This window comes from Bubalus bubalis, chromosome 7, assembly GCF_019923935.1.
Source record: "Bubalus bubalis isolate 160015118507 breed Murrah chromosome 7, NDDB_SH_1, whole genome shotgun sequence".
Taxonomy (NCBI): domain Eukaryota; kingdom Metazoa; phylum Chordata; class Mammalia; order Artiodactyla; family Bovidae; genus Bubalus; species Bubalus bubalis.
The window spans coordinates 13,479,328-13,505,497 of NC_059163.1; the positions used below are offsets into that span (position 1 = coordinate 13,479,328).

The 26,170-nt window shown below is 45.1% G+C and overlaps 1 protein-coding gene and 1 pseudogene across 3 annotated transcripts in view; both read left to right on the top strand.

Annotated features, from left to right (window-relative positions):
* The first annotated feature begins 4,232 nt into the window (after positions 1 to 4,232).
* Positions 4,233 to 4,351, top strand: LOC112586287 (annotated as a pseudogene).
* Positions 4,352 to 24,218: 19,867 nt separating this feature from the next.
* STK32B (serine/threonine kinase 32B) overlaps positions 24,219 to 26,170 on the top strand; it is a 400,933-nt gene continuing 398,981 nt past the window's right edge. The window contains exon 1 of one of the 3 annotated variants that reach the window (XM_025289714.2): positions 24,219 to 24,592. In XM_025289714.2, coding sequence (XP_025145499.1) covers positions 24,541 to 24,592 — 52 coding nt within the window. In that variant the 5' untranslated portion in view covers positions 24,219 to 24,540. Of the gene's footprint in view, positions 24,593 to 25,011; positions 25,191 to 26,170 lie in introns of those variants that run through there. The other 2 variants (XM_025289713.3, XM_025289716.3) reach the window with 2 other exon arrangements.

Consider the following 26,170-nt stretch of genomic DNA (forward strand, 5'->3'; position numbering starts at 1 on the left):
TGGTAATAAAACCTAGATCTTCTGGGTCCCAGAGCTGATGCTCCTCACCGTTTGCTCCTCGTCTTCATTGGCTCAGTTCAGTTCAGTCTCTCAGTCATGTCTGACTCTTTGCGACCCCATGAATCGTAGCACACCAGGCCTCCCTGTCCATCATCAACTCCTGGAGCTGGGGCTATACAAATATGCCAAATACACGCACATAGACTGTATTACTCACCATAGACTTTCAGATTATTTTTCACACTGGGCTGAATTCACTGATGCACAGGAGATGTAGGACCCTAAAGATATTACAAAATTATGGAGGAGTATCGCATACATTTCCAGGTAGGTCATGCCGATTTCACGCCTGTTACTTTTAGGTCTTCCTAATTCTGTTTCAACTAAATCTGCATTCTTATTATTTTCTTATTCATCTGTTCAGAAGAGCTTTCAACAGCAGCTGGGCCTCCTACATCTACAGAATTAGTCTTGAAAAATGAACCAGAAGATATATGGAAAGTAATCAAGCCTTTCTCAACAACTACACTATAACAATAACCTCTTATGCATGGGAGTCACATATTTGTAAAACACGTGCCCCTTAAAAACGAACTTATATACTAAACAGAAATAGACCCATAGACATAGAAAACAAATTTATGGTTACCAAAGAGGAAAGCAGAGGAGAGGGATGAATTAAGAGTTTGGGATTAACATATACAAAACTAAAAAAAAAAAAAAAAAACACACATATACAAAACTACTATGTATAAAATACATAACCAACAAGGACATACTGCATAGCACAGGAAACTATGCTCAATATTTTGTAATAACCTATAAGGGAAAAATTATGTATGTATGTATGTATGTATGTATATATAGGCTTCTCCAGTGGCTCAGTCAGTTCAGTTCGGTTCGGTTCAGTTCAGTCACTCAGTTGTGTCCGACTCTTTGCGACCCCATGGACTGCAGCATGCCAGGCTTCCCTGTCCATCACCAACTCTCAGAGCTTGCTCAAACTCAAGTCCATCAAGTCAGTGATGCCATCCAACCACCTCATCCTCTGCTGCCCTCTTCTTTTGCCTTCAATATTTCCCAGCATCAGGGTCTTTTCCAATGAGTCAGCTCTTGGCATCTGATGGCCAAAGTTTTGGAGTTTCAGCTTCAGCATCAGACTATTCAGGACTGATTTCCTTTAGGATCGACTGGTTGGATCTCCTTGCAGCCCAAGGGACTCTCAAGAGTTTTCTCCAACACCATAGTTCAAAAGCATCAATTCTTTGACGTTCAGCTTTCTTTATAGTCCAAGTCTCACATCCATACATGACTACTGGAAAAACCATAGCTTTGACTAGATGGACCTCTAATAATGTCTCTGCTTTTTAATATGCTGTCTAGCTTAGTCATAGCTTTTCTTCCAAGGAGCAAGCGTCTTTTAGTTTCATGGCTACGGTCACCATCTGCAGTGATTTTGGAGCCTAAGAAAAGAAAATCTTTCACTGTTTCCATTGTTTTCCCATTTATTTGCCATGAAGTGATGGGATCAGAGGCCATGATCTTCGTTTTTTAAATGTTGAGTTTTAAGCCAGATTTTTCACTCTCCTCTTTCACTTTCATCAAGAGGCTCCTTAGTTCTTCTTTGTTTTCTGCCATAAGGATGATGTCATCTGCATATCTGAGGTTATTGATATTTCTCCCTGCAATCTTGATTCCAGCTTGTGCTTCATCCAGCCTGGCATTTCTCATGATGCACTCTGCATATAAGTTAAATAAGCAGGGTGACAATATACAGCCTTGATGTACTCCTTTCCCAAGTTGGAACCAGTCTGTTGTTCCATGTCTGGTTTTAACTGTTGCTTCTTGACCTGCGTACAGATTTCTCAGGAGGCAGATAAAGTAGTCTGGTATTCCCATCTCTTGATGAATTTTCCACTTTGTTGTGATCCAGTGGCTCAGTGGTAAAAAATCTGCCTGCAATACAGGAGACACAGAAGATACAGGTTCGATCCCTGGGTCGAGAAGTTCCCCTGGAGGAGGAAATGGCAACCCACTCCAATATTCTTGCCTGGAAAATCCCATGGATAGAGGAACCTGGTGGGCTGCAATCCATGGGGTCACAAAGAGTTGGACATGACTGAGTGACTGAACACACACACAGAAACACACACACACATATAAGCATATGTATAACTGGCTCACTGCAATATACCTGAAATTAACACATTGTTGTCAATCGATTACAATCCAATAAAAATGTGCCACAAAGGTGTCATTTTCTTTATGATGCCTGGGCTTCTGAGCACGCTATTCCCCTGCCTAGAACACTAGTCCCTGTTCCCAACCTTAATGCAATGAGGCTCAGACTTCTGGTGATTGGACTGTCTGTTCCCTGACAAAGCATTTTCTGATTCCAGGCAAGAACCACTTACTGTGTTCTCTCCCCTAGCTTCTCATGCTTCCCTGTCCATTTCCTGTTCTTTTTTGTACACCTTCTGTATTACTCTGAGCTGAATCCTCAGCACCCAGCACAGCAATTGAGTCCAGAAATATTGCTGCTATTCTCCCTTGGATTTCATGAATGAATGACATATCGAACACATTTGATCAATAGCCTTTGTAAATACCACAGTCCTGCAGTGTGTCCTGCGACAGATTTCTTATCATTGCTATTGCTGTCACAGTGACAGTTTTGTCCCATGTTTTGCAAAAAAAAATCAATCTGCGCACTTAAAAAAACTTTGCCTGTTGTGTACATGTCAGGTATTTTTCAGAATAATCTTCACGTTTTCCTTCTTGAACTATTGTTCAAAAATAAGCAAAATTTCGAGCAGAGCTCCCTGTCCTATATACAGTAGGACCTTGCTGGTTACCATTTTAAATATAGTGTGTGTCCATGTCCATCCCAAATTCTCATGTTATGTGGCAGCCAGGATAGGAGGGGAGTTTGGGGGAGAATGGACACATGTATATGTATGGCTGAGTCTTTTTGTTGTCCACCTGAAATTATCACAACATTGTTAATCAGCTATACTCCAAAAAGCTTTTTAGCATTGTTATACTCATTCAGCTGATTCTTCAGTTGGTCTCAGCCCTCAAGTAAATTTGTCAGGTGGCTTGAGGAGCATCTTGGGCTCTTCTCAGGCTCCATCATAAGACAAGGGTTGCAGATGCATTTTTGTGGTAGTCTTGCCACAGAAGTCCTGCAAGAGTCAGGGGCAAGAGTCTTCATGGAATTCTCCATTGATGGCTGATGTCTGCTTTCCCTCCCTGGCCATCAGTGACTTCCTTTGAATGATACTAAAAATGCTTTTTTGTGGTTAAATGTAAATTTGGTTCCAGAGTCCCACAGACGTTTGGAAAACTCTGCTTATATTTGCAGACTCAACTCGGGGTGGGAGTGGATTTTAGTACATGGCTGAACACTCAGATCTTAAAGCCTGACTGCCTCTGCTGGATATGCTGGGCTCAGTCACTCACCATTGACATCATTTCACAATCACGCAACTTCATATCACCATTAAATCATCTGTAACACACTTCCTTCCTTCATTTTACCTGTAGCACCCAATAGCAACCATTTCATAGGAGTCTTGATAAGTTTCATCAAAGAAATGAATAGATGAATCTGTCTCTGAGCCTTTACTGTTTGGATATTAAAAAGAAAAATGATCTTTTAGGATGATTAAAATAAGTGATTGTTTGTAACATGCTTATTATACTAATCAGCACATAATTGCTCAATAAATGGGCAAATGGTGACTGAAACATTCCTAGTCCTTGTGGGGGCTGGAGGAGGGATTGGCATATCATGCAGACAGGAGGAAGGGGCTATGAAAAGAAGCACAATTCATTGAACAATAATGCTTTCTTCCCCAATATTTCAGGCAAACCCTTCCCACGTATGTCCTGCCTGAACAGGGGATGCCCTACTGCCACAGCGGGTAGAGGAAGAACACTTCACTTTGTCAGGGTTGGGCAATAAGTGGGGTTGGGGCTAGGGGGTGGGAAGGGTGGGGGGGCAGCTGGGGGCTATTTGCACATAAGGAAATGACTGAGCTGGACTCTAGAGGCTTGTCAGGGGGCCTCCCAGGCAGGGAATAAGAGCTGGGCATCCCCAGAAAAAACTTGGACTCATACTCAGAGAGCTAAAGGGTCTTTGAGAACATTTATATTCAAAGTCAGTAAACTTAGAATGTATTTGCCTCAGAAATACAAATTAAAGTAATTGTAAAATTTAAAAAAAGTTAATCTATGGCCATACTACCCTGAACGCACCCCATCTTGTCTGATCTTGGAAGCTAAGCAGAGTCGGGCCTGGTTAGTACTTGGATGGGAGACTGCCTGGGAATACTGGGTGCTGTAGGCTCAAAAAAAAAAAAATTATTCTTCATGGATGTTTTCAAAAACATTTTTCTTCTATCATATTCAAAATTATGTTTTAAACTAAAAGGCAGAATATAAATTATCACAGAATATAAAATATAATTTAAAAATTGCTCGTGTGTTTTAAAAATATTTTTCTTCTAGAATATTCAAAATTATTAAACTGAAAGTCAGAATATAACTTATCACAGAATATAAATTATTAATATAATTACTAATTATGCATTATAATAGAAGAGAAATTGAAAATACTTTAAACCAATGAAAAAGGATTTATTACTTTGAAAATGTGAAGAAATGTCATGGACTATTCTTATGAAATACCGTAAAATTTTCCATTCCAGTGTTCAATGTCGACCCAGTTGCTAATATAAAGAATCTGTAGGACTTCCCTGTTGGTCCAGTGGTTAAGATCCAGAGCTTCCCCCCAAAAAATGTGGGTTCAATCCCTGGTCAGGGAAGTTCCACATGCCATGTGGGATGGCCAAAAAACAGGAATCTATATCACACTTTAAACAAATTCTATCTAGACTTACACATACCCCAATAAGCACAAGATTGATATTTTTGTTGTTGTTGTTCAGCTGCTCAGTTGTGTCCTACTCTTTGCGACCCCATGGACTGCAGCACGCCAGGCATCCCTGTCCTTCATCATCTCCCAGAGCTTGCTCAAACTCATGTCCATCAAGTCAGTGATGCCATCCAACCATCTGATCCTCTCTTGTCCCTTTCTCCTCCTGCCTTCAATCTTTCCCAGCATCAAAGTCTTTTCTAATGAGTCAGCTCTTCAAATCGGGTGGCCAAAATATTGGAGCTTCAGCTTCAGCATCAGTCTTTCCAGTGAATATTCAGGATTGATTTCCTGTAGGAATGACTTGATCTCCTTGCAGTCCAAGGGATTCTCAAGTCTTCTCCAGCAAAGAATATTTAGTAATGCAAAATATTCCTCAGCCATCCCATGCTTTCTTGCCCACTCTTGAGTGCCTCTGGATCTGCCTACCAGAACCAAATGAGAGCTAGAAATGGGTCCTCAGGCCAGCAGGGAAATAGTACTCTGTTATGCAGGAATCTGATGATTCAGGAACTCCAGAGCAGGGGTACCATGTGTTAGATCATTGGTCTTTTCTTGTAAATAAATCCTTTGGCTGTTCCAATCCTCTTTACTCTTGGAAGCAGTGTCTGTCTCTAGCATCAGCAGTGAATCAACTTACAAATCTTGGAAGCACTGGCATGCAGCCACATTTTGTTTTTAGAAGATAATGCCTGAGATAGCGGGAAAGTGTTCCTGCGTTTCTGAGCCGTCTTTAGGATTATGGGACGTTGCATGCTAGCTCCCTTGGGACAGAGGCCCCAGGAGTTCTAACAAGCTGCAGGTGTGTTGATGATTTGCCAGGCCAGTTAAAAGCGGGGGTGGGGAGGGCAGTGCAGAAGAAGCCCCTCGTGCTTTGGTCTAAGAAGAACACACACTCTTTTCTATTAGATTCTGACTGAGGGTAGTTACTGCATCCTAGATCAGTTTATTTCAGTTTGAGTTAAGTGCAATTTTAATTCTTTAGAGTACTGGTCACTTCCAGTGAAATATTTTGTTTAAAAATTTAAAAAAACTTGCTTTCTTGTTTGTCTTTCATCTTGGAATGTAAACTCTGCAAAGGGAGATTATTTTTTCTGTGTTCTGCCTTGCCTTGAGCAGTATGTAGTAAGATCTTGAAGAATATATAGAGAACAACTGCAAAACTGAAAAAGGTAGCTTGATGGCCCACCACATGCCAAGGTGGAGGGGGCACTTAGAAGCTCGCACAGAGCCTGGCATAGCAGAGGACAACTGATTCTAAAACAGATTCAGACCTGCTTTGCCTGCCCTTGAATCGTTGGTTCACTCACTCAGTTCAGACTGACCTTGAGGACTTGAGTAATCTGCTTGGATCAGGAGATAGCAAGCGCTGTGGGGTCCCCTTTCCTGTGTGGGGGCTATACTTTTCACTTCCCAAGACCAGACCACTTCTTTTTTTTCAAAACTGTGTATTCCATCCTCACAATGTGTCTCATATCTTTTGGTTGTTTTTGTTGTGTTAGTTTCTGGTCTATAACAAAGAGATTATGTTAACTATATATGTATATTCTCTCTCATATTCTTTTCCATTATAGTTCATTGCAGATATTGAATGTAGTTCCTTGTGCTGTATGTATAGTAGTTTGTTTCTGCAAATCCAAAACTCCTGAATTATCCCTCTCCCACCTCTTCCCCTTTTGCAACTCTAAGTTTGTTTTCTATGTCTGTGAGTCTGTTTCTGCTTCATAAATCAGTTCATTTGTACTATTTTTATATTCCACATTTAAGTGATACCATATGATACTTGTCTTTTCCTCTCTGACTTACTTCACTTAGTATGAAAATCTCTAGATCCATCCATGTTGCTGCAAATGGAAGCAACATTTATTTCATTCTTTTTTATGGCTGAGTATCTTAGTGGTAAAGAATCTGCCTGCAGTGCAGGAGACACAGGACATAGAATTTCAATCCCTGGTTTGGGAAGATCTCCTGGAGGAAGATATGGCAACCCACTCCAGTATTCTTGCCTAGAAAATTCCATGGACAGAGGAGCATGGTGGGCTACAGTCCATGGGGTCACAAAGAGACAGACACAACTGAAGTGACTGAGCAGTACTCCATTGTACATATGTACCACATCTTTATCCATTCATCCTTTGTTGGACCTTTAGGTTGCTTCCATGTCTTGGCTGTTGTAAATAGTGCTGCTATGAACACTGGGGTGCACGTATCTTTTCGAATTATAGTTTTGTCTGGATATATGCCCTGGAGAAGGCAATGGCACCCCACTCCAGTACTCTTGCCTGGAAAAGCCCATGGATGGAGGAGCCTGGTGGGCTACAGTCCATGGGGTCGCTAAGAGTCGGACACGACTGAGTGACTTCACTTTCACTTTTCACTTTCCTGCATTGGAGAAGGAAATGGCAACCCACTATAGTGTTTTTGCCTGGAGAATCCCAGGGACGCGGGAGCCTGGTGGGCTGCCGTCTATGGGGTCGCACAGAGTCGGACACAACTGAAGCGACTTAGCAGCAGCAGCAGCATGCCCTGGAGTGAGATTGCTGGATCACATGGTAACTCTATTTTTAGTTTTTAAAGGAACATCCATACTGTTTTCTCCATAGCGATTACACCAATTTACATTCTTACCAACAGTGTAGGAAGATTCCTTCTTCACACCAGAGGGACTCCTACTTCCAATGAATGACTCCGAGGTGCTGGGCTGGCATTCCCACACAAGTGTAAGAGCTGGCACCGAAATCCAAGTTGGTACCAAAAAGGTTAAATTATCTGTCCATTTGAAAAGTTTCCATTTTGGCTCTCCTGCATAAAAGGAGAGCAATAGGGTCAGGGTCTCTCCACTGGGTGGTAGACTTGAATATTATCTTTGTGGAAGACATGGTTCTACCCATCAAGATGAGTTACCTAATCTCTCTGGACACACTGTCCTATTTGGTTAAACAGGGGTGATAATAAGGCCAATAGGAATAAATGCTAATACATCCATGTCACATTCTTAGTCCAGACCCTGCCATATATTTTGCACTTAGTAAATGGTGACTGGGATTATTAGTGAGTGGAAGGGATGAACCAGCGAGGCCAGAGCCCTGGGTCTACCAGATGGCCTCAGATATTTCCAAGTCTTTGCAGTAAATGGGCTGCTTTTACAGAGGTGGAGGTCCAGGTGCTGTCACTTACGTATGTGACTCAGAGAAATGTCACCAACAACAAAGAAAAACTTGATGTTTCCCCAATTTTAATTGAGAAATGGGGCCCAAAAGAGAAGACCTGGAGCTCATTCCCATGTATTCCCAGAGGAATAACCAGGGTTCTCATGGAGAGAAGAAAACATGGAATATAGATCAGAGAGGTCAGGGTTTGACTCTCCATCCTTCATTTACTGGCTACATGCACTTGGACTGGTAAGACCCCTGAACCCTAGTGTCTTCCCTTCCTAACTCCTCTCTCCCATACCTGTGATATTCTTGTCATTAATCTCATTATCCACATATGATAATCACCTAATACATTGTTACTCTTATTATTTTAAACAGCATTATTTTCCAGAACAATGAAAAATAAGAAGAAAAAAAGATTGTATTTTATCTGTATTTGTTCTTTCTCTCATAACCGACTCAATGGACATGAGTTTGAGTAAACTCCGGGAGTTGGTAATGGACAGGGAGGCTTGGCATGCTGCAGTCCATGTGGTCGCAAAGAGTCGGACATGACTGAGCGACTGAACTGAACTGAACTGAATTGTTCCTTCTCTAATCATTTCCCTTCCTTTATATAGATTCAAGTTTCTGACCTACAGCATTTTCCTTTTCCCCGAAGATCATCTTTCACCATATTTTTGTAGGGCAGGTCTGAATTCCCTCAGTATTTGTTTGAGAAAGTCATATGTCTTCTTCATTTTAAAGGATAATTTCACTAGATATAGAATACTAGGTTGGTGTGGGTGGGAATACAGAAAGGCAAATACAAGTTGGAGGCCATTACTGCAATAATCTACCTACTTAATCCACTAATGGTCTGTGCCTTGCTTATCACAGGATTTGGGGCTCTGCATTGTGGTTGCTCTGCAACTGGACATACGTCGTTATGGTGGCTGCCCATTATCTTTTTTTGAAAGAATTTATTCATTTAGTTTTTGCTGTGCTGGGTCTTTGTTGCTGCATGGGCTTTTCTCTAGCTGTGGAGAGGGGGAGCTATTCTCCAGGTGCTGTGTGTGGCTTCTCATTGTGGTATCTTGTCTTGGTGTGGAGCACTGGCTTTAGGGAGGGTGTGTTCAGTGGTTTTGACTCCTAACCCCTAGAGCACAGGCTCAATAGTTGTGGCATATGGGCTTGGTTGCTCTGTGGCATGTGGGATCTTCCCAAATCGGGGATTGAACCTGTGTCTCTTGCACTGGCAGGTGGATTCTTTACCACTGATCCACCAGGGCAGCCCTGCCCTTTATCTTTTGAATGAGCTTTTTATTGTAGGGAAGGAAATTTACACTTTGTGAATCCTGCTTACCTCTGCAATGCAGAACCAGAATTCAATTTTCCTAGCTTCCCTTGCAGCTAAGACAAAGGACATCACCTAGATCCCACCAATTAGAAGCAACTAAAGGAGAATTGGCTTCAGAAGAGAAATTGATGGTCATGTTGCACCTTCTTTTCAGCATCTCCAATGCCAGTGCCAAGAAGCAGTGGGATTGGGCCTGCAGCCTGCTCAGTGGGGAGCTATGATCTTGGTTACTGGCTGCATCATATCCTATTTAATTCTCTGGCCATCCCAGGGATTGTGTAAGCTAACAGATATCCTTTAATACTATCCCTTTATGTGTATGTGACTTAGGACTCATTTTGCTGTTTGCAACTTAGAATCCTAATTATGCACTTGTCTGTAAGTGTAACTTTCTCACCTCTAACCACTACCATTCCTGCCTATTTCAAAGATTTGTGCAAATATAATAATATATGCTAAAGCCATCTGAAAGCAGCGAGGTGCAATTAGCATGGGGGCTGTGTTTATTTTATTTCCCACTCAGTGCCCAGCACTTAGCATTTAGTTTATTTCCCATGAATGTCCAGCACTTAGCATTTAGTGCTTGGAATGTAGTAAGTGCTCAATGAATGTTGGCTGGAAAAAAAAAACGCTCAAATCATCACAGCTTATAGTGGTAATCACCATCATCAACATCCCACTCCTTCTCCACACAGCAGGCCCCTTATGGTTCTGATTATGAGGATTGCATGCCTCTGAAGTCAGAAAATAAACTCCAGAATTGCCGACCAGACTAGAAGATGAGGCTGTTTCCTGATGAGTAATCAAGTGGACCTGAGCAAGCTGGATCAGGTTCTGCCAGCAGCAATTCATACGTGGATAGAAGGAATTCAAGCTTATGCTGCTGCTATTTTGAGACAAAGTTTCCAAAATTCCAGCTGACAGTCATAGAAATATTGTTTTATAATTATATATTAAATACCAATGCAAGGCGGCATTGTAAATTGTATACTATAGGTCTCTAGCAAGAGTTTGAATGTGTCACGTTGAAGTTGGTACTTTGATGGACTAGAGCACAGTCTCCCAGCATTGACACTGTTGACATTTGAGAGAGATATTTTTTTCCCCTTGGGGGCTGTCCTGTGCATGGTAGAATGTGTAGCAGCATCCCTGGTTCCTGCCCATTAGGTGCCAGTAGCTCTGCTTTCCCCCCACACCATTCATGACCATCAAAAATGTCTCCAGACATTGCCAAATTTCCCCTGTGTGGGAATCACCCTGACTGAGAACTCCTGGGCTAGTGCCATATTTCTCATGCTACCAAATCAGTATCTATTCATCTGTATGGGAGCCCTTGGTAGACAGCAGGCCCTCTGTTGGGTACTTTGCTTCGAATTTCACAATAACACTATGAAAGTGAAAGTCTTTCGATTGTGTCCGACTCTTTGTGACCTTATGGACAGTAGCCTGCCAGTCTCCTCTATCCATGGAGTTCTCCAGGCCAGAAGACTGGAGTGGGTAGCAATTCCCTTCTCCAGGTGATCTTCCCGACCCAGGAATTGAACCAAGGTCTCCTGCATTGCAGGCAATTTTTTACCAGCAGAGCTACCAGGGAAGCCTTTGGTAGCTTCCACTATAACACTAAGACAGGAAAAATTATCCCCATTTCACCAATGAGGAAATTGAAAGAAAGCCTGTTTGAGCGGAATGACTGGGTAATGAACGAGTGGTCCAACAGCCATGGTGGGTTATGATCACAATCAGCTCTTCTCACTCACAGGCTGGAACTTTGATCCCTCCAGAACTCTAGGTTCATTGCTAATCAATCTCAATTACTCTGCAGGCAAAGGAAGTGGACCTACAGTGAGGATGCCTTGAGCACTCTGAGAACTGGCTCTGACAGATGAAGTTCCCCAAAGCAAATCAGGAACTCCTGATGGTGCTGAAGTCAGTAGAGATAAAGGTAGTTCTTTTTTAGAGACCAGCTCTGGAGATACTCAAAGATTAAGATGTCTCCATGTTTCAACCTGTTTCAGCTTCCACAGCTCTGGTTTTCTTTACCCATTGCCCCCTTTTCTGCATTGGCTTGTGAGGGTTGGCATGTGGACTTGTTCATTTCTGTACCCACTGGTGCCTGGCATGTAACAAGCACATGTTTGTTGAGTGAATGAGTAAATAACTGAAAGAGGGCAGAGCAGAGTGAAGGGGTGAGTGTGTGTTATATCTCCTTGATCCCTCTTAGAATCTCCCCTCCATATCCTTTATTTGGAAGACACTCAGTTAAGATGATGCCAGTCAGTTCCATGTTCCCAAATAAGCCTCAGTTCTGAGAAGCATTAGGACAGAATTTTAGTATTGGAAGAATACTTAGACATGATCTCATCCATAGCCAGTCCAGTTCATGAATTATCTCACTCACATTCCTGATATGCCCATTAAGCCCATTCATTTGTTCATTCATTTTTTCACTTTGCTGGCCCTCTGTTATGTGTCCATTTGCTCTGGATGTAAGGGAGATGACGATCTTGGCATTCATCCAATCTGTAATAGTTAAATACTGGGCTAAACTGCTGCACGGAAGAAACAATGATAACTGTGGTGGTTAACTATGATAGTACGTTATGCAAATCAACCCTGAATATTCATTGAAAGGACTGGTGCTAAAAATGAAGCTCCAATACTTTGGCCACCTGATGCAAAGAGTCAACTCATTGGAAAAGACCCTGATGCTGGGAAAGATTGAAGGCACAGGAGAAAAGGGCAGCAGAGGATGAAATGGTTAGATAGCATCACTGATTCAATGGACATGAATTTGAGCTAAATCCAGGTGATAAAATCAGTCAATCCTAAAGGAAATCAACTCTGAATATTCACTGGAAGGACTGATGCTGAAGCTGAAGCTGCAGTACTTTGGCCACCTGATGCGAAGAGCTGACTCATTGGAAAAGACTCTGGTGCTGGGAAAAATAGAGGGCAGGAGGGGAAGGGGATGACAGAGATGTTTGGATGGCATCACTGACTCAAAGGATGTGAGTTTGAGAAAACTCCAAGAGATGGTGAAAGACAGGGAAGCCTGGTGTGCTGCAGTCCATGGGGTTTCAAAGAGTTGGACACAACTGAGTGACTGAACAACAGCCAGGAGACAAGGGAGGACAGAGGAGCCTGGTGTGCTATAGTCTATGGGGTCACAAAGAGTCAGACGCAGCTTAGCGACTTAGCAACATATCCTCTCTTAACAGTCCAAAGTCAGAAGGCTGTTCTGTCTGAGGTTATCCAGGCACCTGGGCTCCTTCTCTGGTTAGTCTGTTCCTTCCTAGGGTGTGATCCTCTCCTGCATGGTGGAAGCAGCTGCCCACTCTTAAGTCCCTATCACAGTCTATACAGGTGGGAACAGTTACTATACGCATCATTTCTCACATCCCATTTGCTGGAACTTAGTCACGTAGCCACTCCTATTTGCAAAGGAAGCTGGGATATACAGTCTCTAGCCAGGTAGTCATGTGCTCAGCTAAAACAGATTCTTCATATATTCTGTTATTAAAAGGAAAGAAGGGACAAATTAATAGCAAAAATCAAGTTGTAGTCTTTGCCACACAGCTCAACTCCTTTATTCTTTTAGTTTTACAGATAAGGAAACTGAGGCCCAGGGACAGGAAGTAGTTTATCTGAGATCACATAATGAGGCAGTGACAATAGAATTTTTAAAATCTGTCTTCTGCCTCCTAAGTCATACCTAAGTATGCATAAGTATATCCTAAGGTCAAACACCTTCCATCTCAATACATGGTGCCTTTTATTATTAGTGCTACTTCATGTGGCTTCTTATGTAGACTAAAAAACCCCCATGCAACCTAAAAGTTGAGGGTTATGTTTTATTCAGTGGACAAAACTGAGGACTTGAGCCTGCAGCACAGCATCTCAGCTAGCTCTGAAAGACTGATCCAAAGAGGTAAGTGGGGAGCCAGGGTTTATAGGAGTTTTTACAGAAAAGGTGACATAGTCAAAACATCAAAAGATTACTATTAAAGAAAACCAGGTATCTCAAGTTAAGGAATTTAGCATTTTTCTATATGTGGGAAGATACAAGAGTCTGGGCTCATTGAAATCTTTCTTTTGAAATTTTACTCAGCCATAGAAAGGAATGAAATTGTGCCATTTGCAGAGACATGGATGGACTTAGAGACTGTCATACAGTGTGAAGCAAGTAAAGAAGAGAAAAACAAGTATAGTATAATATTGCTTATATGTGCAGTCTAAAAAAATGGTACAGATGAAATTATTAGCAAAATAGAAATAGAGACACAGACATAGAGAACAAATTCATGGATACCAAAAGGAGAAGAGAGGGACAGGATGAACTGGGAGATTCAGCTCAGTAATGACTCTTTTTGACCCTATGGACTGTAGCACGCCAGGCTTCCCTGTCTATCATCAACTCCTGGAACTTGCTCAAACTCATGTCCATTGAGCCGGTGATGCCATCCAACCATCTCATCCTCTGTCATCCCCTTCTCCTCCTTCAATCTTTCCCAGCATCAGGGTTTTTTCCAGTGAGTCAGTTCTTCACATCAGGTGGCCAAAGTATTGGAGTTCCAGCTTCACCATCAGCCCATCCAATGAATATTCAGGACTGATTTCCTTTAGGATGGACTGGTTGGATCTTCTTGCAGTCCAAGGGACTCTCAAGAGTCTTCTCCAACACCACAGTTCAAAAGCATCAATTCTTCTGCACTCAGCTTTCTTTATAGTCCACCTCTCACATCCATACATGACTACTGGAAAAACCAGAGCTTTGACTAGATGGACCTTTGTTGGCAAAGTAATGTCTCTGCTTTTTAAAATGCCGTCTAGGTTGGTCATAGCTTTTCTTCCAGGGAGCAAGCGTCTTTTAATTTCATGGCTGCAGTCACCATCTGCAGTGATTTTGGAGCCCCCCAAAATAAAGTCTGTCACTATTTCTATTGTTTCCCCATCTATTTGCCATGAAATGATGGGATTAGATACCATGATCTTAGTTTTCTGAATGTTGAGTTTTAAGCCAACTTTTTCACCCTCCTCTTTCACTTTCATCAAGAGGCTCTTTAGTTCTTCTTCACTTTCTGCCATAAGAGTGGTGTCATCTGCATATCTGAGGTTATAGATATTTTTCTTGGCAACCTTGATTCCAGCTTGTGCTTCATCCAGCCCAGTATTTCACATGATATACTCTGCATATAAGTTTAAGCAGGGTGACAATATACAGCCTTGACATACTCCTTTCCCTATTTGGAACCAGTCTGTTGTTCCATGTCCAGTTCTAACTGTTGCTTCTTGACCTGTATACAGATTTCTCAGGAGGCAGAATAAGGTGGTCTGGAATTCCCATCTCTTGAAGAAGCAGAAGATATTAAGAAGATACTAAGATATTAAGAAGATGTGGCAAGAATGTACAGAAGAACTATACAGAAAAGATTGTCATGACTCAGATAATCACGATGGTGTGGTCACTCACCTAGAGCCAGACATCCTGGAATGTGAAGTCAAGTGGGCCTTAGGAAGCATCACTACAAACAAAGCTAGTGGAGGTGATGGAATTCCAGTTGAGCTATTTCAAATCCTAAAAGATGATGCTGGGAAAGTGCTGCACTCAATATGCCAGCAAATTTGGAAAACTCAGCAGTGGCCACAGGACTGGAAAAGGTCAGTTTTCATTCCAATCCCAAAGAAAGGCAATGCCAAAGAATGCTCAAACGACCGCACAATTGCACTCATCTCACACGCTAGTAAAGTAATGCTCAAAATTCTCCAAGCTAGGCTTCAGCAATATGTGAACCGTGAACTTCCTGATGTTCAAGCTGGTTTTAGAAAAGGCAGAGGAACCAGAGATCAAATTGGCAACATCTGCTGGATCATGGAAAAAGCAAGAGAGTTCCAGAAAAACATCTATGTCTGCTTTATTGACTATGCCAAAGCCTGTGACTGTGTGGATCACAATAAACTGTGGAAAATTCTGAAAGAGATGGGAATACCAGACCACCTGATCTGCCTCTTGAGAAATTTGTATGCAGGTCAGGAGGCAACAGTTAGAACTGGACATGGAACAACAGACTGGTTCCAAATAGGAAAAGGAGTACGTCAAGGCTGTATATTGTCACCCTGCTTATTTAACTTATATGCAGAGTACATCATGAGAAACGCTGGACTGGAAGAAACACAAACTGGAATCAAGATTGCCGGGAGAAATATCAATAACCCCAGATATGCAGATGACACCACCCTTATGGCAGAAAGTGAAGAGGAACTCAAAAGCCTCTTGATGAAAGTGAAAGTGGAGAGTGAAAAAGTTGGCTTAAAGCTCAACATTCAGAAAACGAAGATCATGACATCCGGTCCCACCACTTCATGGGAAATAGATGGGGAAACAGTGGAAACAGTGTCAGACTTTATTTTTCGGGGCTCCAAAATCACTACAGATGGTGACTGAAATTAAAAGATGCTTACTCCTTGGAAGGAAAGTTATGACCAACCTAGATAGCATATTCAAAAGCAGAGACATTACTTTGCCAACAAAGGTTCGTCTAGTCAAGGCTATGGTTTTTCCTGTGGTCAGGTATGGATGTGAGAGTTGGACTGTGAAGAAGGCTGAGCGCCGAAGAATTGATGCTTTTGAACTGTGGTGCTGGAGAAGACTCTTGAGAGTCCCTTGGACTGCAAGGAGATCCAACCAGTCCATTCTGAAGGAGATCAGCCCTGGGATTTCTTTGGAAGGAATGATGCTAGAGCTGAAACTCCAGTACTTTGGCCACCTCATGTGAAGAGTTGACTCATTGGAAAAGACTCTGATGCTGGGAGGGATTGGGGGCAGGAGGAGAAAGGGACGCCAGAGGATGAGATGGCTGGATGGCATCACTGACTCGATGGACCTGAGTCTCAGTGAACTCCGGGAGTTGGTGATGGGCAGGGAGGCCTGGCATGCTGCGATTCATGGGGTCACAAAGAATCGGACACGACTGAGCGACTGATCTGATCTGATGTGATATATGTATAGCTGATTCACTTGGCTATATAGCAGAAACTAACACAACTTTGTACAGAAACTATACTCCAAGGAAAATTAATAAAAAGCAAAGCAGAACATAAAAAGAAAGTATTCCTTCGATATACACCTCAGCTATCTAGGGTCAGTATCCTGTGTTTTCTCATCCTGAACTTCCTCAGGGGGTTTAGGCTGGGAGGGGGACACTACAATTTGATGATTTGAGGGGAGGGCAAGTATTTCGTCTCCATCCTGAGTTCCTTAAGAGCTCACCAACACCATCCAGAGTGGCTGTAGTGGCTGATGGCTACAACATCACTGGTGTTGTTCACTGATAGGGCAGGCGGCATTTTTAGTTCACAACTATTCTACAGATCCGGAGAAGGCAATGGCACCCCACTCCAGTACTCTTGCCTGGAAAATCCCGTGGGCGGAGGAGCCTGGTAGGCTGTAGTCCATGGGGTCGCTAAGAGTCGGGCACGACTGAGCGACTTCACTTTCACCTTTCACTTTCATGTATTGGAGAAGGAAATGGCAACCCACTCCAGAACTCTTGCCTGGAGAATCCCAGGGACGGGGGAGCCTGGTGGGCTGCAGTCCATGGGATCCCACAGAGTCAGACACGACTGAAGCAACTTAGCAGCAGCAGCATTCTATAGATCAGTGGTTCTCAGTCCTTTTTTTTTAAGCAGAGGAAGACTCGGGGAACTTTTTAAAGAACAAAGAAAGACTTTTACTCTCTCCGCACTAAAATACTGAAACATGCTTGCATGGGCACGCACACACATACATAAGTCCACACAAGTTCAAGTGCAGTTTACGGTATTTATTCCTTTAAGCCCCTAAGAACTCCTGTCAACCCCAGGGGGGAACACAGTGTTACACATTCCATGGATGCTGCTTTTGGCAGCTACTAAGCCTTCCTCCTGACCCAGCCTGGTTCACATTACAGCTAGAATTTCCCTCCAACACTTAATTAATTTGAGGTCAACATGGAGCTACTATGCAAGTTGTTTTAATAAAAGAATGAGGCGCTCAGAATTGCTGGACTACCCAGGAAAAGCAGTTACACCGCCACAATAGCAAGTGACAGACCCTTCTTTTAAGTAAGCTGTTGTGCACACACACACACTCACCCACAAAGGCTTTTAACAATAAAAGGTTACTCTTTGAAATTGCCTTTTAAAAAAAATCTTTAGGGAGATTTTGCTACCCGAGTGAAATGATTTTCAACAACGAATTGGCTGTACAAACCATTCCTTATCTTGGCATGCCACAAAACAGCCTTTCTTCTTATTTTTTTTCTTTATAATATACAACGCTGCCAAACAGAACATATTGAAAAAGAATGCAAGCAGACGGTATTTACTCTAAGTGAACCAGAATCAAGTTTTAAATAAAATAGGCTTAACAGAAACGATAACAAAATCTGATCTAGCAGATTAAAAAAAAAAATGGTTTGGCACAGAAGACATCCTACCCTGGAGAATTATATGAGTCTCCTCAGCATGATCGTGCTACATAAAATTACAGGTTAAAACTGCTGGAGTTTATAGCTTTAAATGCAAGTCTGGTGAATGCTTAATCATTCTCTCTGTGATAGGAGCAGCAGCCCTGAGAATCTACTCACGAAAACTGAAGTCAGAAAAAGCATCCCAGTTCTTATTTTCTGTGCCTCTATTTGGTATTCAAGACGCAACACAAAATCGTATACTCAATCCCTTGTCAGATTCATAGGAGCAGCCCTAGACTGTAACTTCCCTGGTCTATCCACAGTTAACCTTCTGTGGACAGAAGACAGATCCTCTCAGGGCAGAGAAGCAGATGGCTTTTATTTTATTGATTTATTTTTGCAGAGAGTCAAAAGACAGCACAAAGCCTTACCAGCATGTGAGCCAGGCAAGAGGGCCAGATCTGTAAGCTGGCTTTGTCTAGAACACAGCTAACATCAAGTAGCTCAGCCACTCTCATTCAGGAGGCTGAGTGACACTCCACATTGTGCAGGAGAAAGGAGAGTGAGGTATAATACTTACTTCAGAATAATTCAGCTGGCAGGAATGGACTGATTCCTGCAGCCACAAAAAGTCATGAAGAGTTTCTGGAGGCTTCTCAGCCCCAGCTGTCTGCTAGGGAGGGTAGAGTGGTAGAGCACATCACCTTGTCATCTGTACCCCATTTCCACATCTGGAAATCTTCCTGGTTGGAAACGAGTCTTGGTGGGGAGGCTGGGGTGGTCAGATTAAACACCTGACTTGGTCTCCTTGACAAAAGACCTCACCCAGACCTGGTAGGAGAATGGAGTTCTTATCTTCTTTGGGCAGTGGGCTTCTGATGACAAGCGTCCAGTGCAATTTCCTCTGTCTCAGTCTTTCAGCACCTGAAAAATCTTTTTCGGTAAAAAATATTTTATGGAGCTGTAAGTAGGAAGAGTTAAGAGCTGACCTTCTATGTGGAATGAAAACATAAACCTCCACTTACCTTTGAAGCATATATACTATGTATTAGCCTTAATTATGCATATGGATTCACTTACATCTCTCATAAATCTATAGCTGTGTAGCTCACATAATCCTTGGGACAAATGATAATTTTATAGATGATGAGACACAGAGAACAACCACAAATCCTCTGCTCTGCCTCCAGGAAACCCTGGACAGCCTTTTATCATAGCAGGTGTCAGGATGCATTTTTACTTGCTGGTCTCCTTAATGCTCCTAGTGCAGCATCTGATACAAAAGACAAGCTCAGGGCATGCTAATTAAAGGGCAAAATGACAACAGGGAAGAAGTCTTTTGCCAGAAACTGTTTGGACATCCCCTCTAACCAAGTTTTTATCAGGTACACTTCTTGTGTTGTGTGCTTCCCAGGTGGCTCAGTGGTAAAGAATCCATCTGCCAATGCAGGAGATGGGGGTTTGATCACTGGGTCAGGAAGATTCCCTGGAGGAGGAAATGGCAACCCCCTCCAGTATTCTTGCTTGGAAAATTCCATGGACAGAGGAGCCTGGAGGACTATATTCCATGGGGTCACAAAGAGTCGGACACGACTGAGTGACTAAGCACAGCAACAAAAGAGAGAGGAGGAGGTGACGTAGAAAGACAGAAGGTTGCATGAAGATGGCAGCAAGGATGGGGTCCTACAGCCTTGAGGCAAGGAGGCAGTCCCTGGAGCCATCAGAAGCAGGAAGAAGCCTGTAACTGAGCCCCACCTCAGAGACTCCAGAGGGAATCCACTGTGCAGACAGCTTCATTTCATATTTCTGACTTCCAGAACAGTGAGGAAATATACGTCTGCTGCTTTAAGACACCAAGTTTATGATAACTTTTTACCATAGCCATAGGTGGCAATGGTGGCATTAAGGGCAAGCTACTTGACTCTCTGAGCTTCTTTTTAACCAAAATGAAGGATTTTGGATCCCCTGCAAAATGGGGATTTCCTAGCACCGCCTCTTGACACATAGTAACTTAGGGATGAACCATGAAACGTGCCTTACAAAATCAGGTGTGGATTAGTGTCCACAAGTTTTTTTGAAAATGAAAATATTTCTCATTGTTTTTGCTGATTATTAAAATATTGATAGTACAGAAAATAATATAAAACTACTTTAAAAAGAAAATTAAAATGATCTGAATTTCACAGCCACTATTCCCTACTTCGTTTCTTTAAGATCTTGATACCTATGTTTCAGCTGTGGATTGAAACCTCCACCACTCTGCAACCATTTGGACTTGGCTTTAATCTTTCTATGCTTTTGTGTCTGTCAGTACAGGGGTTATGGTCAAGCCCACTGGCCAGGTTTGTTGTGAGGATTAAAAGGGTGTGATCCATGAAAAGCACTGGAAGTAACAGGCCTGGAATAATATCTATAAATGGGAGAGGACCCAGGGAAGAGGCTGCTTGGAGGGCCATGCTTCCTGCAAACGGCTGGCATGGACCTGGAACCCAGAGAGCGCTCCATACGATGTGTCACAGATGCCATCCTGACCACCCCTGTGCTCCGATACTGCTCCAGCCTCCTGGAACAGCTGAAACCCTCCTTACTCGGCTTCAGTACTTTGCCCAGCTACCCCTTTTTCCTCCCACATGGCTGATTCCTTCTTGTCCTCCTGATCTCAGCTCACACACCATCTCCCTCCAGTTGGCTTCTTTGAATGTGGATAAGGAAGAACAAATCTGACTCCATCTTGGATCTGTTTCCTTTACTTTAACCTTTGTGTTTGTTCTACTGCTTTTGCTACCAGTTAAGAATGTTGAGACTTCCCTGTGGTTAAGAATCTATGCCTGCACTGCAGGGGGTGTGTGTTCAATCCCTGGTCAGGGAACTAAGATCCCACATGCCACACTGTCGCAGGCAAAAAAAATATATGATAGTATTGCCTCTAGCATGAGATATCGATTCATGGGGTTGCAAAGAGTCGGACACGACTGAGCGACTGAACTGAACTGAGCATGAGATATACAGGATAGCCCCTTCTCAAGGCCCTGATCTTTAGAGGTATAACACTTCTCTGTTTATACAGAGATAAAAAGTTGCAGAACAAGGAATAACATTTGCCATGTTGAAGGTTTACAGAAACACTGTGGCCTGACCTAGTGGATAACTGCAAGAACAAAGGATTCTGACACCAGGTAGTTTGGAACAACCAACCACACCCCTTTCCCTTTGAGTAAAAGAGAAGCCTGAATTGTAACTTGGGAAAGATGAAGGTTCTTTTTAAGACACTAGTCCACTATCACCTTGGTCTGCTGGCTTTCCAAATAAAGTCCCTACTCCTTTCCCCAACAGCTTGTCTCCTGATTCATTGGCCTGTCTCGTGGCGAGCAGCACAAACTTGGACTCGATGACTGTTGAGGGGCCTCCCTGTGTGTGTTGCCCTTGTCCTGCACCAGCCTTCTAAACTTCAGCTTCACAGATCCTGTGTTACTCATCACAGGGTCTGTCTTTAGCACCCACCCCAGGACCTGACCCACAGTAAGTGTTCAGAAAATGCTTGTTCAACAAAGGAGGAAGTTCAGTCAGTTCAGTTGCTCAGTCGTATCCAATTCTTTGCAACCCTATGAACCACAGCACGCCAGGCTTCCCTGTTCATACCAACTCCTGGAGCTTGCTCAAACTCATGTCCATGGAGTCAGTGATGCCATCCAACCATCTCATCCTCTGTCGTCCCCTTCTTGAACAAATGCTCATGACTTCTTTCCGTGGGACCCTGCACCTGCCCAGACTCTCAGAACTGGGACAGGGGCTTCCTGTATTCTCACAGCCTCCTAGGGTTCCTTCCACACGACACAGTTTGCAGTTATAGCCTTTGCGTGCGTAACTGTTAATTGAATATCTGTATTCATCAGCTTTTTCCGTGATAATGCTGTGGAACAGCACTTCCCCCCAATCTCAGTGGCTTACAAGAACACTTATTTTTCTTGCTTGTAAGCTTGTAGCTGTTGAAGCAGTCAACATGGGATGGAAAAGAATTTCCAGACACAGAGCATTTCAGAAGGGAGCGAGTTTATTAAGAATAAAGAGCAGAGATAAAGTGGGCACTGTGAGCACAGTGGGCCAGCCTCCTGACAGACCACGGAGAATTGATAGTTTTTCTGGATTAGTAGCCAATTTTAATAGCCTTGGGAAAAAGAAAATCCCTGCTGGAAAACTGGCATTAGGTGACTGGGTAGGGTGCTATAGGGTGACTACAGAGATGGGCATTTTTGCCTAATATTGGGTCAAAAAGCCTGCTGGTGCTGATCAAGGGGGGCTTTTGGAAATGGTTTCAAAGGGGCTCAGTCAGCTTTGGAGGTGACCTTGGTTCTGTACTCTGCTACTATGGCTTTGATACAAACCACACCTCACACCTATGGCCCTGGGGCAGGACTCAACAGCAGCTCTGCTTCAGATTACATGTGGGGTTCAGTGTGCCCCTTGGGGTTCAGAGGCTACCCAAGGCCAGCGCTTCTCATGGTGGATGGCAGAAGGACAAGAGAGCTGAAACATGTGACATCTTAAGGCTGTCACTCAGAACCGGTACACCATCACTTCCCCCATAGACCAGTGGCCAAACTAAGTTCAATGGCATGCTCCATGTCAGTGGTTAGAAAGTAAGAAATGCCCCCTTATCCCAGTGAGCCATGTCAAGGACAGGGAGAGATGAACTGTGAGCCCAGAGTACAATTTACACCATAGCTCCTTATGGAAGATAATACTAACACTTGTGTTGTGTTTATTGTGTTCCACGTAGCAACATCATTTATTCTGCATAACAACCCTAGGGAGGGTGAAAATACCATTATTATCATACCCATGTTATGGATGAACAAACTGAGGCCAGCAGAGGTTCAGTAATTTACCCAAGTTAACCTGCTAGAGAGTGTCAAAGTGAGGTGAAATCTGGGAGGAACGGGACCCAGTGCTCATGCCTGTCACCATCCCTCCTCCTGCCTTGATCTGGGGGCTGTACCTGCTTTATCTTGGTTCATTATATTGCTCGCTATAGCCTGGCCACTCAGCCAATGCTTGTCAGTAAAATGAAAAGCAAGAAATATTTATTCATCATTGTTATGTGCCTGGGCCCTGTTACCCACTTTTATAAATATGATGTGATAGAATCCTCATAGCAATGCTGGGGAGTTAATACCAACCTCCCCATTTCACAGATGGGAACTCGAAGTTGGAACTGCACAGAGACTGTAAGTGGTGGAAGCAGGTCTGTGAATGAGGCTTGTCTGACCCATGAGGCCTAGTGGTTTGGGCCAGTCCTGAAACTTTGGCTGGATGGGGCTGGCTCCCAGGACTCACTCACCTCCCATTGTCTCCGGGAGGTTTCTTGTGATGTTAGAGAACCATCTCACCCATCCATAGTCTCCTTCTCCCCCTCGTCTCCCAGAGAGAGAGACAGAGACAGAGGCAAAACTAGGGGGCTGGGAAAAAGGATGGGGGAAGTGAAAGAACCGCTGCTTTCTATTAATACGAAGCACAGACGGTGGCTGAAGACGCCCAGTAGATGGCAGGATGTGGCCAACGATCCTGGGTGCCTGGCGCGCTGTGCGGGCGGGACTGCACTGCGCGGGTAACCTGCGGGTCCCTCTGAGAGTCCGCGCTCGCCCCAGGAGAGCCTTGGGGCTCACGCATCGCACCCCCGTCTTAAGCATCCCCGTCCCTTTTGCTAACAGGCTTTAGTTCAGTTTCAGGGGACTCCCGAGGCCCATGCGCAGCCAGTCCTAGGGAGAATGATTTGGAGGCAAACTCCGCCCCCTTTGGGACTCAGTTTCCCCCTTAGAATGCAGGGGAGAAATTGAGTCCGAGAGGGTCCAGACTCATTAAACATTTAGAAAACACCAAGAGGAAAGACGTCTGCTGCAGAATTGCCCGGGACTCTGCTCAAGTGGGCAAATAAGGTCAATGGGGCGTCCGAGGGGCTCCCTCCGCAGCCAGCGCCGACTAACCGAAGAGCTCCTTTACCCCTGAACCTCAGTCTACCCAACTCTAAAATGGGCAATAGTGGTTTTTGGAGGTGACAGAGGATTGCGCTTCTAAAGCGTTTGGCTGGGGCCCGGCGCACACTAGATGGCTCCCGACTTGCTTAACGCCGGGAGGTGAGCGCCCGACTCCTCTGGGCGGACCCGGCGCTCAGTTCAGGTGCCCGCGTCGACTCTTCCCAGACCCGCTGGCCCGCAGCGCCCGCCGCGCCTCCTCCTCCAGGCCGCCCTCGGGGCTGCGCTCGCGCGCCCCCTCTGCGCAGCCCGCGCCCATCGCCTCCTTCCCCTCCTGTTCCTCCTCCTCCTCCCGCGCCGCCTCCGGTCTCCAGTGAGGAGCGCGGCTCCGTGTGGCCCCGGCGCTGGGAGCTCCCGCGTTCTCGGGTGCGTGCGGGCGCCTGGAACCCGGCCCGGAGGACGAGCTAGCGTGGCCGGGGCGCGGCGGGAACGCCGGGAGAGCGCCGCCAGGGACAGGGGGACGCCCGGGAGGAGGGGGCGCGGTTCCCGCCCCTGCGCGGCGCTCGGCCCGCTCCGGCTCGGCGCGCGGCGGCAGCCGGGACTGGACGCTCGCGGCGCATCCGCACCCCGCGCGGCGCGCCCCGCATCCCGGCAGCCGGGCATGTAGCAGCGGCAGCCGCCGCGGCGGAATATGGGCGGGAACCACTCCCACAAGCCCCCGGTGTTTGACGAGAATGAGGAAGGTAAGAGGGCTTCGGTCGGGCAGCCCTCCTTCCCCCGTTACCCTCGGCTTGAACGCGGGCTGCGCGCCCGACCCGTGCCGGGCGCGGGGCTTTCCTCCGAGGCAACTCCTCTGTTTCGGCGCCCCTTTAGGGGGGCCCGGGAGACGGCGCCCAGGGAGGGCCGGGCGCGGATTCCTAGGGAAGGGAGAACGCCGAGGCTTCACTTGGGGAGACAGGAGGGACAAGTAGACTTCGGAGGCAAGTCCGGATGTTGCTCGGGCTCCGGGGAAGCTGAGGTCCCCCCTTAGAGCCGGCGGCTGCAGAAGGCGGTGTGTGTGTGTGCGCGTGTGTGTGTGCGTGTGTGTGTGTGTGTGTGTGTGTGTGTATGTGTGTGTGTGTGCGCGCGTATGCGCGCGCGCGTGCGTGTGTACTATGCATTTGGTCTGGTGCACCGGCAGGTTCCATGCTGCCCTCCTCGTTCGCCCAGAACAGCCTGGGGAAACTTTTCCTGGTTAAACTCTTGAGGCCGGGCGGAAAGCGTCCCGCTGTTGGCCGCCTCCCAGGTGAAGGAGACGGTCCAACCGCGTCGAAACTCCAGAACTGGGTTCCTGCGGCTCAGGTCGGTAGAGCTTGGTGTTTGGACCAGCAGAACCCCTTTCCCAGCGCTTTGTGTCTGTGGGGCAACTTCCTTAACTTCTCTGAAACCTTCCTTTCTTATCTAGGAGATGAGACTTATGATTAACGCCCTCTACCTTAGGGGATTGTTTGAAACTTAACCACTGGTAATCCATGTGAGAAGTGCCTTGTAAATAGAATCAGCACCGAGCTCTGCACATAGTGTTGTTTATCTGGTAACTCTGCCTGTGAAAGCTCCGTTTCCTATTGCACCGGTTTCTCCAGTCTCTTGTGCTCTCAATAAGAGCCAGGACTGCTGAACACATTTCATGTACCAGACACTGTTCTGGGCTTTATATGTCCTCACTCAGGCCTCACGGCAACCCTAGGAGGTGGGTACCTTTGTTGTTCCATTTTACAGGTGAAGAAAGGGATGTGTCCCTGCTGGCTTGGAGGCTGGACACTCTTGCCCTGGAGACAGTAGGCTTTGGGGCACTGGTCATGGTCTCTAGATTTTCCAAGGCTGTACATGCATGCATGCTCAGTTGTGTCCGACTCTTTGCAGCCCTAGGGACTGTCACCTTCCAGGCTCTTCTGTCCGTGGAATATTCCAGGCAAGAATGCTGGAGTGGGTTGCTATGCCTTCCGCCAGGGAATCTTCCCAACCCAGGGATTGAACCCACTTCTCTTGCATCTCCTGCCTTGGCAGGTGGATTTTTTGCCTGGGAAGTCTGAGATTGCGGATGGTAGTCAAAAGCTCACCCCACAGTCCCTCTGAGAAGAATACCTGAGTACAGTCAGCGTAATTGAGTCAGGCCCCTCTGGCCCTTTCTTACAGGAGTTCCCAGTCTGGTGGCACTGAGGACCATGCTAAGGGCTGTAAGTGGGGCCAGTGTAGGATTTGGGGACCCAAGGAGGATTGATCCCTTCCTGTTTGTTATTCTGGAGCACAGGTAGGTGGGGAGCCAGGAGTGGACAGAGAAC